General features: G+C 45.9%; 1 protein-coding gene across 4 annotated transcripts in view; it reads left to right on the top strand.

The window, feature by feature from the left end:
• Nucleotides 1-15,186, top strand: part of ano1a (anoctamin 1, calcium activated chloride channel a) — a 140,156-nt gene that overhangs the window by 25,964 nt on the left and 99,006 nt on the right. For all 4 annotated transcript variants that reach the window (XM_085906811.1, XM_085906813.1, XM_085906812.1 and 1 more), the window contains 2 exons: nt 712-1,059; nt 2,835-2,933. In XM_085906811.1, coding sequence (XP_085762937.1) covers nt 712-1,059; nt 2,835-2,933 — 447 coding nt within the window. The remainder of the gene's footprint in view (nt 1-711; nt 1,060-2,834; nt 2,934-15,186) is intronic.

Genomic DNA, 15,186 nt, shown 5'->3' with positions numbered 1-15,186 from the left:
TTTCATGAAATATGACTTCAATAAAAGGCCAAAAGCAAGGCAAAGTATGTATGTCTCTATTTTTTGATAGATCTTGATAAAATGTTCAACAAGGGCTGTTCAAAATTTGTAGAGGGCGCAACTAATCAATTTTTGGTAAACTCAAAAAGTAATGATTATTTTTACAAGTCTGATGTGTGTGTTTCAAGACAAACTGATAAAACTGCAAGGACTTCTTTAATATTTGACCACTATATAAGTGTAAACATAGGGCCAATTTGAATGAAATTTCAAAATGGTTGACTTCCTGATAATGGCAAATGGCTACAAGAGATGCTTTTGTGGGTCTTGGTCTGATATGCATACCACCAAATGTTTACAGCTCTCGGTAAAACATACATCCAGGGCTGTTTCAGTAAAATTTTTTAAAGGGTCATACTGAGCCTTTTTTTTTTTTTTTTTAATGATACACTAAACTGATAAATAATTGACGATTTTGCCTGCCCTGGTTTGGATGGAAAGTTTCATAAGTTTTCGTGTACCGTTAGACCCTAAAACTTACATTTGTTTTCTTGGGGAGCTCTGCATGCTGATGGCATCAAACGTTTGCGAAAAGGCCTAAACACTCTTTCAAGCAAATATGAAGTAGAGCTAACCCACCAGGAGAAAACATCCAAGAATAAAACATTTATTTCCTGTATAATTAAAGTTCTCTCTCTTTCTTTCCCTTAGCCAATGAAAAATCTTAATGCTGAAGACAGAGCACCATTGTGCCCTCAGTTAGGCCCTTACTTTGCTGATGGCCAACGGCGCGTGGACTATGTGCTTGCTTACCACATCCAGAAACCTGGCAATATTTGTCGAAAATCACCCAAGTTCAGAGACGACAACTTTATTCGCCGGCTTCAACGTAGTTTGAGCATAAGAAGCAGTCGTGCACCTTTACAGCCCAAAGAAGACCCAGAGATTCCTCCTCAAGACCAACAAACTGACTATCATGAAGATGACAAGCGATTCAGACGAGAAGAGTTTGAAGAAAATCTCATAGAGTCTGGGTTGGAATTGGAAAAGACTGATGAGGTAAGGAAATCTTGTTTGAATGAGGTGCCAATTTGCGTATTAAAATAAATTAAAGGGACACTAAACAGGAGTTATATTATAGGTCTGTATTAAAAAAATGTCAATACAGTGGTGCTCTACTTACCAACACCCATACTTATGAATTTTTCGAGATACGAACCAGAGCCTTGCGATTTTTTTTGCATCTTCTTACAAACCAAACTTCAACTTCCAAACGGGTGCCCCAAACCCCCCCCCCCCCCCCCCCCCACACACCTATCTTCCTTGCTCGGCCATTTTGTTCGTCTTGGCGCGTTGGCAGTGTAAAAAAAACAGTAGTGAATTCGAGTATGTCTCCCAAGACTATCGATATAAAACTCAAAATCATAAAGAAGCACAGCAAAGGCATGCGTATCGTCAAGCTCGCGAGGGAGTATGGCCAGTGTGTGTACGTAGGTACCCCGTGAAAATTGGTACGCCCTGCTATGAAGTGCGCATGAATCGATGCATGCAGATTGAGTAAAAGGCGGAAGCTGTTGCCGTGCAGCAGACAGTACCAGCTTGTTTCCAATAAAAACAGGAAGAACACACATTTCTATCTTTAGAAGCTAGGTTCCTTTTGTTTTATTTTTTTAAGTTTCACTCGCGTTCAGTACGAGGTGCGTTTGATTCACACAGTCAGAAAACTCACTAATTACACCAAATAGTAATGACGAGTACGGGAGCACATTGTAGGGAGTACGTGAAAACCAGGGACTGCGGTCAGTCGAGGCAAGGGAGGCCGTGCCTTCTCTGCCATCATGAAAAGGGGAAAAAACAAATTCAATTGTTTTTATTAGAAAGTCATTTTCCTTTTAATTTCAGTAGTTTTGTATCATTTTGAACCAAAATCATTGAAGTTTTGTAGTTATATTAAAAGCGAACATGAGTCGCTCGGAGGAGGCAACTTCCTGCCTTGCCTCCTCTGAGGATTGCGTACACATGGCTGCTTATAGTGACAGGCTATGCAGTTAGACTGAACTGCTGTCTGTCTCTATGTCGCTGTTTAAGTGTTCAAACACTGTGGCCATATTAACTAATTTCCGTAGTTAAGCTGATGTATATAATGTCTAGTGTTTTTTGTCATCTGTCTGTAATGTCGTGTTTCTTTAGATGAACAAAACGACTTTGAAAAGAGACACAACGGAGGCAATGAAAAAAAAGTTCTCCAGCCTTATGGCAGGGAGCGCTAGTGATCCCGGGATGCTTCATGCGCCCACCTGTAGAATAAATAATAAATAAACACCCCAGAAAAACAAGGAAATAGATGTGGGATTTAATATCTACCATATGTGATTTATGAAATAAAAATAGAATTGAAAAATTAAAAGAAGACAGTAATAATGATATAGGACAGGGGTGTCAAATTCATTTTTTTGCTGGCCGCATTGTAGTCATAGCTTCTTTCGGAGGGTCATTATGACTGTCAACCCAAATAAATGTATGAACACCTCATATTATATACAGTAAAAGCTACAAAACAAACTGACAAATAACTCGTTTTCAAATCAGATGAGTAAAAACTGGTCAAATATTAAAAAATAAAGATATTATTAAAAGTGAAGACAATTTGCAATTCTCTTAATGACACACAAATTTGATGCACAATTTGTCTTCGCGAGCCACAAGAAATGATGTGGCGGGCTGTACCTGGCCCCCGGGCCTTGAGTTTGACACTTGTGATATAGCACAATAACATATGTCTGTCATATAACTGTCACTGGTTTATGCCTTTATGTCTTTGAAAATCTAAACAGTGTAAGATACCTGGAATTGGCTTTCTGAAGATCCATGCCCCATGGAATGTCCTATGTCGAGAGGCTGAGTTCATGAAGCTCAAGATGCCAACAAACAAGGTACACAAAGTTCATACTTCAGTGCTAAATGAAATGCTTATTTACATTGTGAGAAAAGCCACTGTTTGGTCTATTTCGAAGTCAAGTCAAATTTACACACACACACACACACACACACACACACACACACACACACACACACACACACACACACACACACACACACACACACACACACACACACACACACACACACACACACACACATATATATATCACGCTTAATCACAAAGGGCTTCACATGCTTACAGTTGACAAATATTAATGACATCCCCCAATCTTAAGGAGGGCAAGGAAAAACAAAAAACACTGGGTAAAAATAAGAAGGGACCGCAGAGGGGAGGATCTCCCTTCTTGGACTTCTGGGTTCAGGAAAAGGGTTACAGCGCTGGACTTCATTCTATCTGCCAAGGCTCACACTGGTGTACGAGCTGAGTGAGAAAAGCAGTGTCTAACTTCTATGGTACTCATGTTTATATGTGCGAGTCAAGGTCACGACTCCAAAAACAGTGTGGTGCCCCTCCCCGTGCCGGCCGTCCGCCGTGCTCCTCCAGTCACCGAGGCAATAGCTTTCTATCAACATGCACCTCTCCTTCAGATATCTGGCAGTTATCTTGGCCGGTCCTTGTAAACATGCAACTAAAGGACCCAATTCTACATTCATGAAACTGATTTGCTTGTGTTCTTTAGCCTTCCAAAGATCATGCTGTCCTGCCCTATTCAACCATTCAGAATGTTTACTGCTAATGTTGCCTAAAGTTCAGAATATATGCACACAAAATATTAGTTCATGCTTATAAATGTCAAAAAATATATTCAAGATTCAAGATTTAAGAAGAATTTATTCGTCATGTTTGAGCGTGCCAAACAAGGAATTTGACTTCGTTACATCACAGTCTCTGTTCAACATTTAGGTGACTAACAACACTCAGGACATGTGAAAATGACAAATGACAATACAATGACAATATTCTCAGCCATCCCCTGGTCTTATGGTGCCCTTAATATACTGCAGGCAGTAGAATTTGACCACCATTAATTAAATAACTAATTAATTTATTAATTTAAGGTTTTTCATCTGATGTAGAAAGAATACAGATACATTATTTCCCTAAAGTATGACGGTAATAAATTCTACTGTTTTACGTTTTACTCATTTAGTTGTGGTCAATATAAAGTGGAACAACGATGCTTTTGTCTGAATTCCTCATTTTGATATCATCACAGGTCCCTCTTTTCTACTTGTTCTGGAGCAAGCCGTTTTGGTGCGGTCTCTTTAAAGTCAAATAAGATACTTCGCCCTATGATCCTAAGAGCCATGTTGTCTGGGGCTTCATGCCCCTGGTAGGGTCACCCATGGCAGAAGGGTCCTAGGTGAGGGGCCAGACAAAGCACGGCTCAGAAGACCCCTTATGACGAATAAAATATATGGACGTAGTTTTCCCTCACCCGGACGCGGGTCACCGGGGCCCATCTCTGGAGCCAGGCCTGGAGGTGGGGCTCGAAGGCGAGCGCCTGGTGGCCAGACCTTCGCCCATGGGGTCCGGTCGGGCATAGCCCGAAAAGAAAACGTGGGTCCCCCTTCCAATGGGCTCACCACCTAGAGGAGGGGCCAAAGGGGTCGGGTGCATAGTGAGCTGGGCGGCGGCCAAAGGCGGGGACCTTGGCGGTCCGATCCCCGGCTGCAGAGGCTGGCTCTGTGGACATGGAATGTCACCTCTCTGGGTGGAAAGGAGCCCGAGCTGGTGTGTGAGGCAAAAATGTTCAGACTAGACATAGTCGGACTTGCCTCCACACATAGTTTGGGCTCTGGTACAAGCCCTCTTGAGAGGGGCTGGACTCTCTTCCACTCTGGAGTTGCCCACGGTGAGAGGCGTCAAGCAGGTGTTGGCATACTTATTGCCCCCCGGCTGGGCGCCTGCACATTGGGGTTCACCCCGGTGAGCAAGAGGGTAGCCTCCCTCCGCCTTCAGGTGGGAGGACGGGTCCTCTGTTGTTTGCGTCTATGCACCGAACGGCAGCTCAGAGTACCCACACTTCTTAGAGTCCCTGGAGGAAGTGCTGGAGAGCGCTCCTTCTGGGGACTCCATCGTTCTACTAGGTGACTTCAATGCTCACGTGGGCAATGACAGTGAGACCTGGAAGGGCGTGATTGGGAGGAGCGCCCCCCCCCCCCGATCTGAACCCGAGCGGTGTTCAGTTATTGGACTTCGGTGCTCGACACGTATTTTCTATAATGAACACCATGTTCAAGCATAAGGGTGTCCGTGTGTGCACTTGGCACCAGGACACCCTAGGCCGCAGTTCGTTGATCGACTTTATAGTCGTGTCATCGGATTTGCGGCCGCATGTTTTGGACACTCGGGTGAAGAGAGGGGCGGAGCTGTCAACTGATCACCACCTGGTGGTGGGTTGGCTCCGATGGTGGGGGAAGATACCGGTCCGACCTGGCAGACCCAAAAGCTCTGTGAGGGTCTGCTGGGAACGTCTGGCAGAATCCCCTGTCAGGAAGAGCTTCAACTCCCACCTCCGGCAGAGCTATTTCCATGTCCCGGGGGAGGCGGGGGACATTGAGTCCAAGTGGACCATGTTCCGCGCCTCCATTGTTGAGGCAGCCGACCGGAGCTGTGGCCGTAAGGTTGTTGGTGCCTGTTGTGGCGGCAATCACCGAACCCGCTGGTGGACACCGGCGGTAAGGGATGCCGTCAAGCTGAAGAAGGAGTCCTATCGGGCCGTTTGGCCTGCGGGACTCCGGAGGCAGCTGACAGGTACCGGATGGGCAAGCAGAACGCGGCTTCAGCGGTTGCTGAGGCAAAAACCCGGGCGTGGGAGGAGTTTGGTGAGGCCATGGAGAATGACTTCCGGACGGCTTCGAGGAAATTCTGGTCCACCATCCGGCGTCTCAGGAGGGGGAAGCAGTGCACGGTCAACACTGTTTACAGTGGAGATGATGTGCTGCTGACCTTGACTCGGGATGTCGTGAGTCGATGGAGGGAATACTTCGAAGACCTCCTCAATTCCACCGACACGCCTTCCATTGTAGAAGCAGGGCCTGAAGACTCTGAGGCGTACTCTCCAATCTCGGAGGTCGAAGTCACTGAGGTAGTTAAAAAACTCCTCGGTGGCAAGGCCCCGGGGGTGGATGAGATCCGCCCGGAGTTCTTAAAGGCTCTGGATGTTGTGGGGCTGTCATGGCTGACACGCCTCTACAGCATTGCGTGGACATCGGGGACGGTGCCTCTGGATTGGCAGACTGGGGTGGTGGTTCCCCTCTTTAAGAAAGGGGACCGGAGGGTGTGTTCCAATTACAAGGGAATCACACTCCTCAGCCTTCCTGGTAAGGTCTATTCAGGGGTGCTGGAGAGGTGGGTCCGTCGGGAGGTCGAACCTCGGATTCAGGACTAGTAGTGTGGCTTTCGTCCTGGCCGTGGAACAGTGGACCAGCTCTACACCCTCGGCAGGATCCTCGAGGGTGCATGGGAGTTTGCCCAACCAGTCCACATGTGTTTTGTGGACTTGGAGAAGGCGTTCGACCGTGTCCCTTGGGAGGTTCTGTGGAGGGTGCTTTGGGAGTACGGGGTGCCGAGCCAACTGATAAGGGCGGTTCGGTCCCTGTATCACCGATGCCAGAGTTTGGTCCGCATTTCCGGCAGTAAGTCGGATTCGTTCCCAGTGAGGGTTGGACTCCGCCAAGGCTGCCCTCTGTCACCGATTCTGTTCATAATTTTTATGGACAGAATTTCTAGGCGCAGCCGAGGCGTTGAGGGGGTCCGGTTTGGGGACCTCAGCATCGTGTCACTGCTTTTTGCAGATGATGTGGTGCTGTTGGCTTCTTCAGGCCGTGATCTCCAGCTCTCACTGAAGCGGTTCGCAGCCGAGTGTGAAGCGGTCGGGATGTCAGCACCTCCAAATCCGAGTCCATGGTCGTCGGTCGGAAAAGGGTGGAATGCCCTCTCCGGATCGGGGATGAGATCCTGCCCCAAGTGGAGGAGTTCAAGTATCTTGGGGTCTTGTTCACGAGTGAGGGTAGGATGGAGCGCGAGATCGTTAGGCGGATCGGTGCAGCGTCGGCAGTAATGCGGACTCTGTATCGGTCCGTCGTGGTGAAGAAAGAGCTGAGCCAAATGGCAAAGCTCTCGATTTACCGGTCGATCTACGCTCCTACCCTCACCTATGGTCACGAGCTATGGGTCGTGACCGAAAGAACGAGATCCAGAATACAAGCGGCCGAAATGAGTTTCCTCCGCAAGGTGTCTGGGCTCTCCCTTAGAGATAGGGTGAGCAGCTCGGTCATCCGGGAGAGACTCGGAGTAGAGCCGCTGCTCCTCCACGTTGAGAGGAGCCAGATGAGGTGGCTCGGACATCTCATCAGGATGCCTCCTGGACGCCTCCCTGGGGAGGTGTTCCGGGCATGTCCCACCGGTAGGAGACCCCGGGGACGACCCAGGACGCGCTGGAGAGACTATGTCTCTCGGCTGGCCTGGGAACGCCTTGGGATCCCCCGGGATGAGCTGGATGAAGTGGCTGGGGAGAGGGAGGTCTGGGAGTCCCTCCTAAAGCAGCTGCCCCCGCGACCCGACCCCGGATAAGCGGAAGAAGATGGTTGGATGGATGGATGGATGGATGGATGGATGGATGGATAAGATACTTCGCACCCCCCAGGCCGCAAGATTTGCGTTTCCCTTTCCGGTCGACATATTTGTAGTTTTTTTTAGCCGAGGTAGCCTTTACTTGCGCTGAAAACTTTTTGATAAATTAAAAGATATCAACGGCAAAAGACTTGTCCATACAACCATTTATAACACGTCATAAAATAAATCCCCTCACAATATTTATGAACGTCTTGTAACCAAGCACTGCCGTCATGCTACGAAGTAAGCTAATGCTAGCACTAGTGTTAGCGAGAAGCTAACGAATACATTTAACACATTGTGTGTTCCCCTTTGTGTTCCCCAAGAATAAAACATCACCTTCAATGCAATTCATCTGATACAACTACTCAAAATACACCCAGAAGAAATGAAAACAGAGAGCACAGCTCTAAAATCAGAAGACTGACACTAATGCTATGAAAATGAGTGCATCATAGATCTGCAATATATGAAAGTGAAATACAGTTTATTTTTGTGTCATCTCAAGTTTACCACTTTACTGTGTCCGTCGTTTCTATAGATTGAAGGATGTGGCAGTAACACAGCAGCAACACGGAAGTAACACAGCACTAATAGGGCTGGATAAAAACACATACCGGTAAAAGTCACTGAGATGCGGCAGCAACACAGTAGCACAGCACTAACAAGGCTGGTTAAAAAAAAATACCAGTAAAAGTCCCTGAGAGTCCTCTTCATCTTCCTCCTGTGCACTGAAACCATCAAAGTCTTCCTCCTCAGTGTCGGATTGGAATAACGTCAGATATACTTCACCACACACTTTCTCAGTCTCTTTCAATGTTGCTTTTATGCATTTCTTCTAGCATTTTCTATGATGAGGGTCTGTTCATGAAAATTTTATTCATGCACAAACTTCTAAGTTACATTAAACTATAGTTCCAGAGTAGATGTGACTGGGCAATAAAGAAAGAAAAGGGTGACACAACAAGATGTCATCAACAATAGCCGTGCCCCCTAGTGACCAGAAGAAAGCTCTAAAGTGCATGTATGAGCAGCTGTAGTTCCTACGTTGAGCCAAACCGACTGCCTTTAACTTAAAAGCGACATCATATACATTTCTTTTGTCCCCCATAATGAGGGTTCGCGTATATAAGCTTCCTTTCTTCAGTAATGTCCGTCTTGATCTCGTTCTGTTTCTTCTTTGTGTCAGTTATATGGCACTATTTGCCTGACAGATAGACATGCGATCAACACACCACTCTTCTCCCCAGTGACCGTGTCCCATATCCCTCCGCCCAGCAAAGCGGTGCCGCACAACAGCGGTCCACAGCCTTTTTCCAAGTGTATGTGTATTAGTCATCACAAAAATCACGAAAAATCCGTAGATATGCCGCACCAGACGGAAAGCTGCAGGGTTCAAAGCTTGTGCAAAAAGTAGCGGCTTATAGTCCAGGAATACTGACTTCGTGCTCCAAGCTGTCCGGATCCTGAATTCCCTCCACCCTCTGCTACATGACGTCCTGTTCTTTTGCGCTATGATCTGGCTGTCTGCTATTAGCGCGCTTGCTCCATTTTGCTGCTCTTATTTGTCTATTTATTTATTTATTGTTTATTTATTTGGGTTATTTGCTTATTACTTATTTGTTGCTCTTGTCTGTTCGTTTTTACTCTTTTTGCTATTTGATGTGAGTGTTGTGTACTGTGTCTTGTCACCGTGGGACGGTGGGAAACGTAATTTCGATATCTTTGTGTGCCTTGACGTGAAGAAATTGACAATAAAGCGGACTTTGACTTTACGGTACTTGATTAGAGAAAACATTTTGAATTTATTTACCAAAATCAGAACAGCCGCATGTCAACTCAAGTTCCAGGAATAGCTGCTGTGACAAACTGGGCATGGTTGTTTAGTTTGCTCGGGCGGTATGGGGAATGCTCCCAGATGAGTGAACGGAAGAAAACATCACTTTGTGGGTGGTTTTTATTTATGAGAACTCAACATTTTAACATGGCTAAAAGCTCCAAAAAGATAATTTAGTATTGTATGGCCTCTTTGATTCCATAAACAATTCTGGGCAAAACATTGAAAGTAACATTGTGTGTGTGTTTGTGTGTGTATGTGAAGCCCTTTGAGACTTGTTCGTGATTTAGGGCTATATAAATTAACTTGAATTGACTTAAACTTGACTTGTGTGTGTATGCATATATATATATATATATATATATATATATATATATATATATATATATATACCGTATTGGCCCGAATACAAGGCGACCCCGATTATGAGACGACCCCCTCTTTTTGAAGACTCAAGTTTGAAAAAAAGACTTTTTGACTCAAGTTTGAAAAAAGACTTTTTGAACACCAAATTTAATTTTTCTTCAGAAAATAATTACAGTACATCTGAAACAAATGATTATAACTATATATTCGAGAGATAAAGCATGGCTGACAGGGTCTGTCCTCGGGGCTGCTGAGGGCCAGAGACAAAGCCTACAGGGCTGGGGATGAAGCGGGCTAGAGCAGGGGTGTCAAACTCATTTTGGTCTGGGGGCCGCATACAGCTTAATCTGATCTCGAGGGGGCCAGAACAGTAAACCCATTGCAAAATTACATAGAAGTAACAATAAGTCCACTTTTTTCTTTGTATTAGTGCAAAGGAGAAGAAGTAAATGATAAAATTGTTATATTAAATGAATTGTCCTTTTACTAAATATATTATGAACAACTTAAGAGTTTTTAGGAAAATTATGTGCAATTTCAACAACACTTTTACTCAGTTTAACATTTATTTAAGTGGATTATGCATGAAAACTGATCACAGTGATTGTACAATGTTGCAAAACATTTAGTCACAGTTTTGTGGAACTTACTCCTCTGTGACAGTCAAAGTCTCGTCAACTCCACGAATGAATATGGCCAGTTGAGCGACGTCTGTAATATCAGTACTCTCATCAATTGCAACAGAAAATGCCAGAAATGACTCCACTTTGCGTTTCAGTTGGCTGTCCAAATCTGTCGATAGTTCCGAAATCCTGTCTGCCACGGTATTTCTCGTCAAGCTAATATTGGCAAAAGCTTGTCTCTTCTCAGGACACACAATTTCGGCAGCCTTCAGCATGCGGTTTTTGACGAACTCCCCCTCGCAGTACGGCTTTGATGCTAATGCTATTTGGCTAGCAATTAGATAGCTGGCTTTCACCGCAGCATCACTGGCCTCTCGGCTCCGGGTGAAAACAGATTGCTGTTTCTTCAGACTCACCAACATTTCATTTACCTTCTGTTTTCTTATTTCTCCGTGCAAGCGGTTGTATTTCTCACCATGCTGAGTTTCATAGTGGCGCCGAATATTGTATTCCTTAAGCACCGAAACTTGCTGCATGCACACCAAGCACACAGGTTTCCCATTCACCTCCGTGAACATATAGGAAGAGGTTCATTTTTCCAGAAAAATCCGACACTCTGTGTCCACTTTTCTCTTTTTTGACAGTGACATTTCGCTGATGAGGGTGCCAGCGTCAACAGAAAAAGCGGGTAAAGGGATAGAACCAATCAGTGCTTCACTCTGCTGTTAGTTCCGCCGCAGCGCCCTAGCGGACAATATAGGAACTACAGATTCGAAAGAAAATGAAGTTCATTCTTTTTTTTCTAATGATGCAGATTTATCCCCCGGGCCAGACTGAACCCCTTGGCGTGCCGGTTCCGGCCCGCGGGCCGTACGTTTGACACCCCTGAGCTAGAGCGAACCTGTCCTGGGGCATCAAGGAAGAAAAAAAGGCATTCTCTTCCAAGATTGCCACCCACTTCAAAGACAGCAGGGATGCTCGGAGCCTGTGGCAAGGCATTCAGACCACCACGGACTACAAGCCCGCGCCGCAGAGCTGTGAGGGTGACGTCCCTCTGCTTAACGAACTGAACCGCTTCTTTGCTCGCTTCGACGCTCAGAACAGCACTTGCCCGCTGAAGACCCCTCCCCCTCCGAATGAGCAGCCCCTGTGCCTCTCTGCCGTTAGCGTGAGGAGGACACTTGCCGCTATCAACGCCCGTAAGGCGGCGGGCCCGGACAACAGCCCGGGTCAAGCGCTGAAGGACTGCCCTGAGAAGCTGATGGATGTCTTCACGGACATCTTTAACATTTCCCTGCAGCAGGCCATCGTCCCGTCATGTTTCAAGGCTGCTACCATCATACCGGTGCCAAAAAATCCTGCTCCTTCCTGCTTCAATGATTACCGCCCTGTGGCACTGACCCCCGTCGTCATGAAGTGCTTTGAGCGGCTTGTCATGTTCTCAGATCTGTTCTTCCTCCCACCATAGACCCCTTTCAGTTTGCGTACCGAGCCAATCGGTCCTCTGAGGATGCCATCTGCTCTCCCCTCCACTCTGCCCTCACCCGCCTGGAGAACAGAGACTCGTATGTGAGATTGCTGTTTGTGGACTTCAGTTCTGCGTTCAACACCATTGTTCCACAGCATCTCATCTGCAAACTCGACAAGCTGGGCCTCAGTACCTACCTTTGCAACTGGCTACTGGACTTCCTCTGTCAGAGGCCTCAGGTAGTACGTGTTGGCGACAATGTCTTCGGCAGCTTCACACTGAGCACGGGGGCCCCTCAAGGCTGCGTGCTCAGTCCGCTGCTCTTCACCCTACTGACACATGACTGCAGTGCAACCTACAGCAGCAACAGCGTGCTGAAATATGCCGACGACACGACTGTGGTGGGTCTCATCACCAGGGGCGACGAGACTCAATACAGGTCGGAGGTCAACCTTCTGGCCACGTGGTGCAGGGACAACAACCTCCTGCTTAACGTCAGCAAGACCGAGGAGATTGTTGTTGACTTCCGGAAGGGTCACACCCAACACCTGCCGCTGACCATTGACGGTGCTGTGGTGGAGAGAGTGAGCAGCACCAGATTCCTGGGGGTGCACATCAGTGAGGACCTCTCCTGGACCACCAACGCTGCGTTGCTGGCGAACAAAGCTCAGCGCCGCCTGTACTTTCTGCGGAAACTCAGGCGAGCAAGTGCTCCTCCTGCCGTCATGACCACATTCTACCGTGGCACCATTGAGAGCGTCCTCTCCAGTTGTATCGCTGTGTGGGGTGGTAGCTGCACTGAATACAACATGAAGGCCCTGCAGCGCATAGTGAACATAACTAGCAAGATCATTGGCGCTTCACTCCCCTCCCTGAAGGACATTTACACCTCCTGTCTCACCCGCAAGGCGACCGCGATTGGGTGTGATGTGAGTCACCCCGCTTACTCTTTGTTTGATCTTCTGCCCTCTGGGAAGAGGTAGAGATGCCTGTGCTCCCGCACCACCAGACTCGCCAAGAGCTTCGTACTCCAAGCTGTCAGGATCCTTAATTCTCCCCCCCCTCCGCCCTCGGCTACATCATGTCCTGTTCTTTTGCGCTTTATTCTGGCTGTCTGCTGTATGCACGCTTGCTCCATTTTGCTCCTCTTATTTATCTATTTATTTATTTATTTATTTATTTATTTATTGTTTATTTATTTGGGTTATTATTACTTATTCATCGCTCTTGTCTATTCGTTTTTACTCTTTGTGCTATTTGCTTGTATGTGTTGTGTAGCGTGTCTAGTCACCGTGGGACGGTGGGAAACGTAATTTCAATCTCTTTGTGTCTTAACGTGAAGAAATTGACAATAAAGCTGACTTTGACTTTGATTTGCTTGTATGTGTTGTGTAATGTCACCGTATATGGAAGACAGCCATATCGAGAATCCAGTTCAACCCAGCGGCGCCTGGAAAGTGGACTTTAAACCGATGATGATGATGATTTGTGTGTCTTAACACGTGAAGAAATTGACAATAAAGCAGACTTATATTTTGCCTCATTCAAATCATGCAAAAACTGTCTATCACATCTTAATATCTAAACATTTACATATGTAAACGAAAGTGCAATCACATTTGTAAATGAATGGCTTCTGGTTTTTGAAATGTAAATAAACCAATCTACTGTGATAAAACAACAAAATTGCAATAACTGCATGAACCATCAAACTGAAGTCTAACTGTAACTGTAGTCTTGAAACGAATCTGAATAAGGAAAAACATCGCAATAAAACAATGCAAACTGCTACCGCTATTGTTGGGGAACCTGAGGACTGTATAGGGGGTTGGCTCGGATGGTTATGCTCCTTTCGCCCCCGGGTGTCGGTCAGAACACAGGAGGGAAGACCTGGTTCAGTTTTGATTGCTTTACTGAAATATTGGCAAAAAATAATAAGAAATAACCACAAATGAAATTCTCTCTGCAACACACCAAACATAAGTTGTTCGAGATGTTCCCACTCTAACTTATTTTGCAAGAACCACACAAGAGACAGTATGCCCTTTAAGCACTTGCAAGTGGAGAATTTGTTCGTTACTGTACGTAGGTACAGCAATGTTCGAACAAAGTCTGCCGTTAGTCTCTTACAAGAGCATATTTGTTGAGAACAAGTAGGGTTGGGGTGACATTGGACATGGTCACCTCAGCAACTGGTTAATCAGTGCGGAGGGTCCCAGCTCATTGTTTTACAAGGTTGTGGAAACAGAAACTAGTGGAGCATTTTAGATGACTAACTAAGCAAGAATGTTTCCACACCATTTGGAAAGTTTCAACAACTAAATGGTTACTAAACTTTTCAGAGTCAAGGAAAGGTAAAGGGTTTAACAAAGTGAATAATTCTAGTCTACATTCCAACATAATCATACGATCAAGATAATTTGTAAACCCTAACGTAAGTTATCGATCGAGACAACAAAATACATTTGCTGGTAACCGTTAGTCGCCGAGCCGCTGCGTAATGGCTACTCGTACGATGTGAGGCAAATCACTTAACTGGTTCTTTTAGCACAAACAAGATATTTTAGGTTGCATTACCTGACCTGCGGAAGTACAAGCCGAAACAGGTCAGGTAATGCAACTGAAGGCGAAAGTACAAGCCGAAACATGTCAGGTAATGCAACCTACAATTTCCTATTTGTGATAAAAGAACCAGTGAAGTGATAGACAAGTGAAAACAAATTGAACTTAGTACAACTAACTGATGTGAGGCAAACCTATAGGAGCGTGCCGGAGGTGTCAATCAAAAGGCGTGCACACGAAGCAAACCGCGATCGGACAAATGGCACAACATTTGACAGTAGTAACAATGAAATGTACACTGCTCAAAAAAATTAAAGGAACAGTTTTTTATCAGGGTATGGCATGAATTCAATTACACTTTTCTGATAAGGTTTTGGTCAGGCACGTGGCAGAGGGGGTTGTTAATCATTTACAGCTGCATTGGTGTTGATGGAATTAACAACAGATACACTAGAGGGGCAACAACGAGATGGTCCCCAAAACAGGACTGGTTTTGCAGGTGGAGGCCATTTCAAGCCCCTCCCTCTTGATCTTTTTTAACTGTTTTTTCACAAGTGTTGGCTTTAGCAAGAGTCATTATCATGACTGGAAGCCTGAGGTGATTTCTTAACCCTCCTGAAGTTGCGCAGACTGTCCAACTCCTCCAGGAGGACACATCCATGCGTGCTGTTGCAAGATTTGATGTGTCTCCCAGTACTATCTCCAGAGCATGGAGGAGATTCCAGGAGACAGGCAGTTACTCTAGGAGAGCTGCACAGGGCCGTAG

This window comes from Syngnathus leptorhynchus, chromosome 3 (genome assembly GCF_054491065.1).
Source record: "Syngnathus leptorhynchus isolate UIUO chromosome 3, UIUO_Slep, whole genome shotgun sequence".
NCBI classification, from domain to species: domain Eukaryota; kingdom Metazoa; phylum Chordata; class Actinopteri; order Syngnathiformes; family Syngnathidae; genus Syngnathus; species Syngnathus leptorhynchus.
Note: the sequence above shows the minus strand (reverse complement) of the source record. Positions and strands in the feature narration are given on the sequence as shown.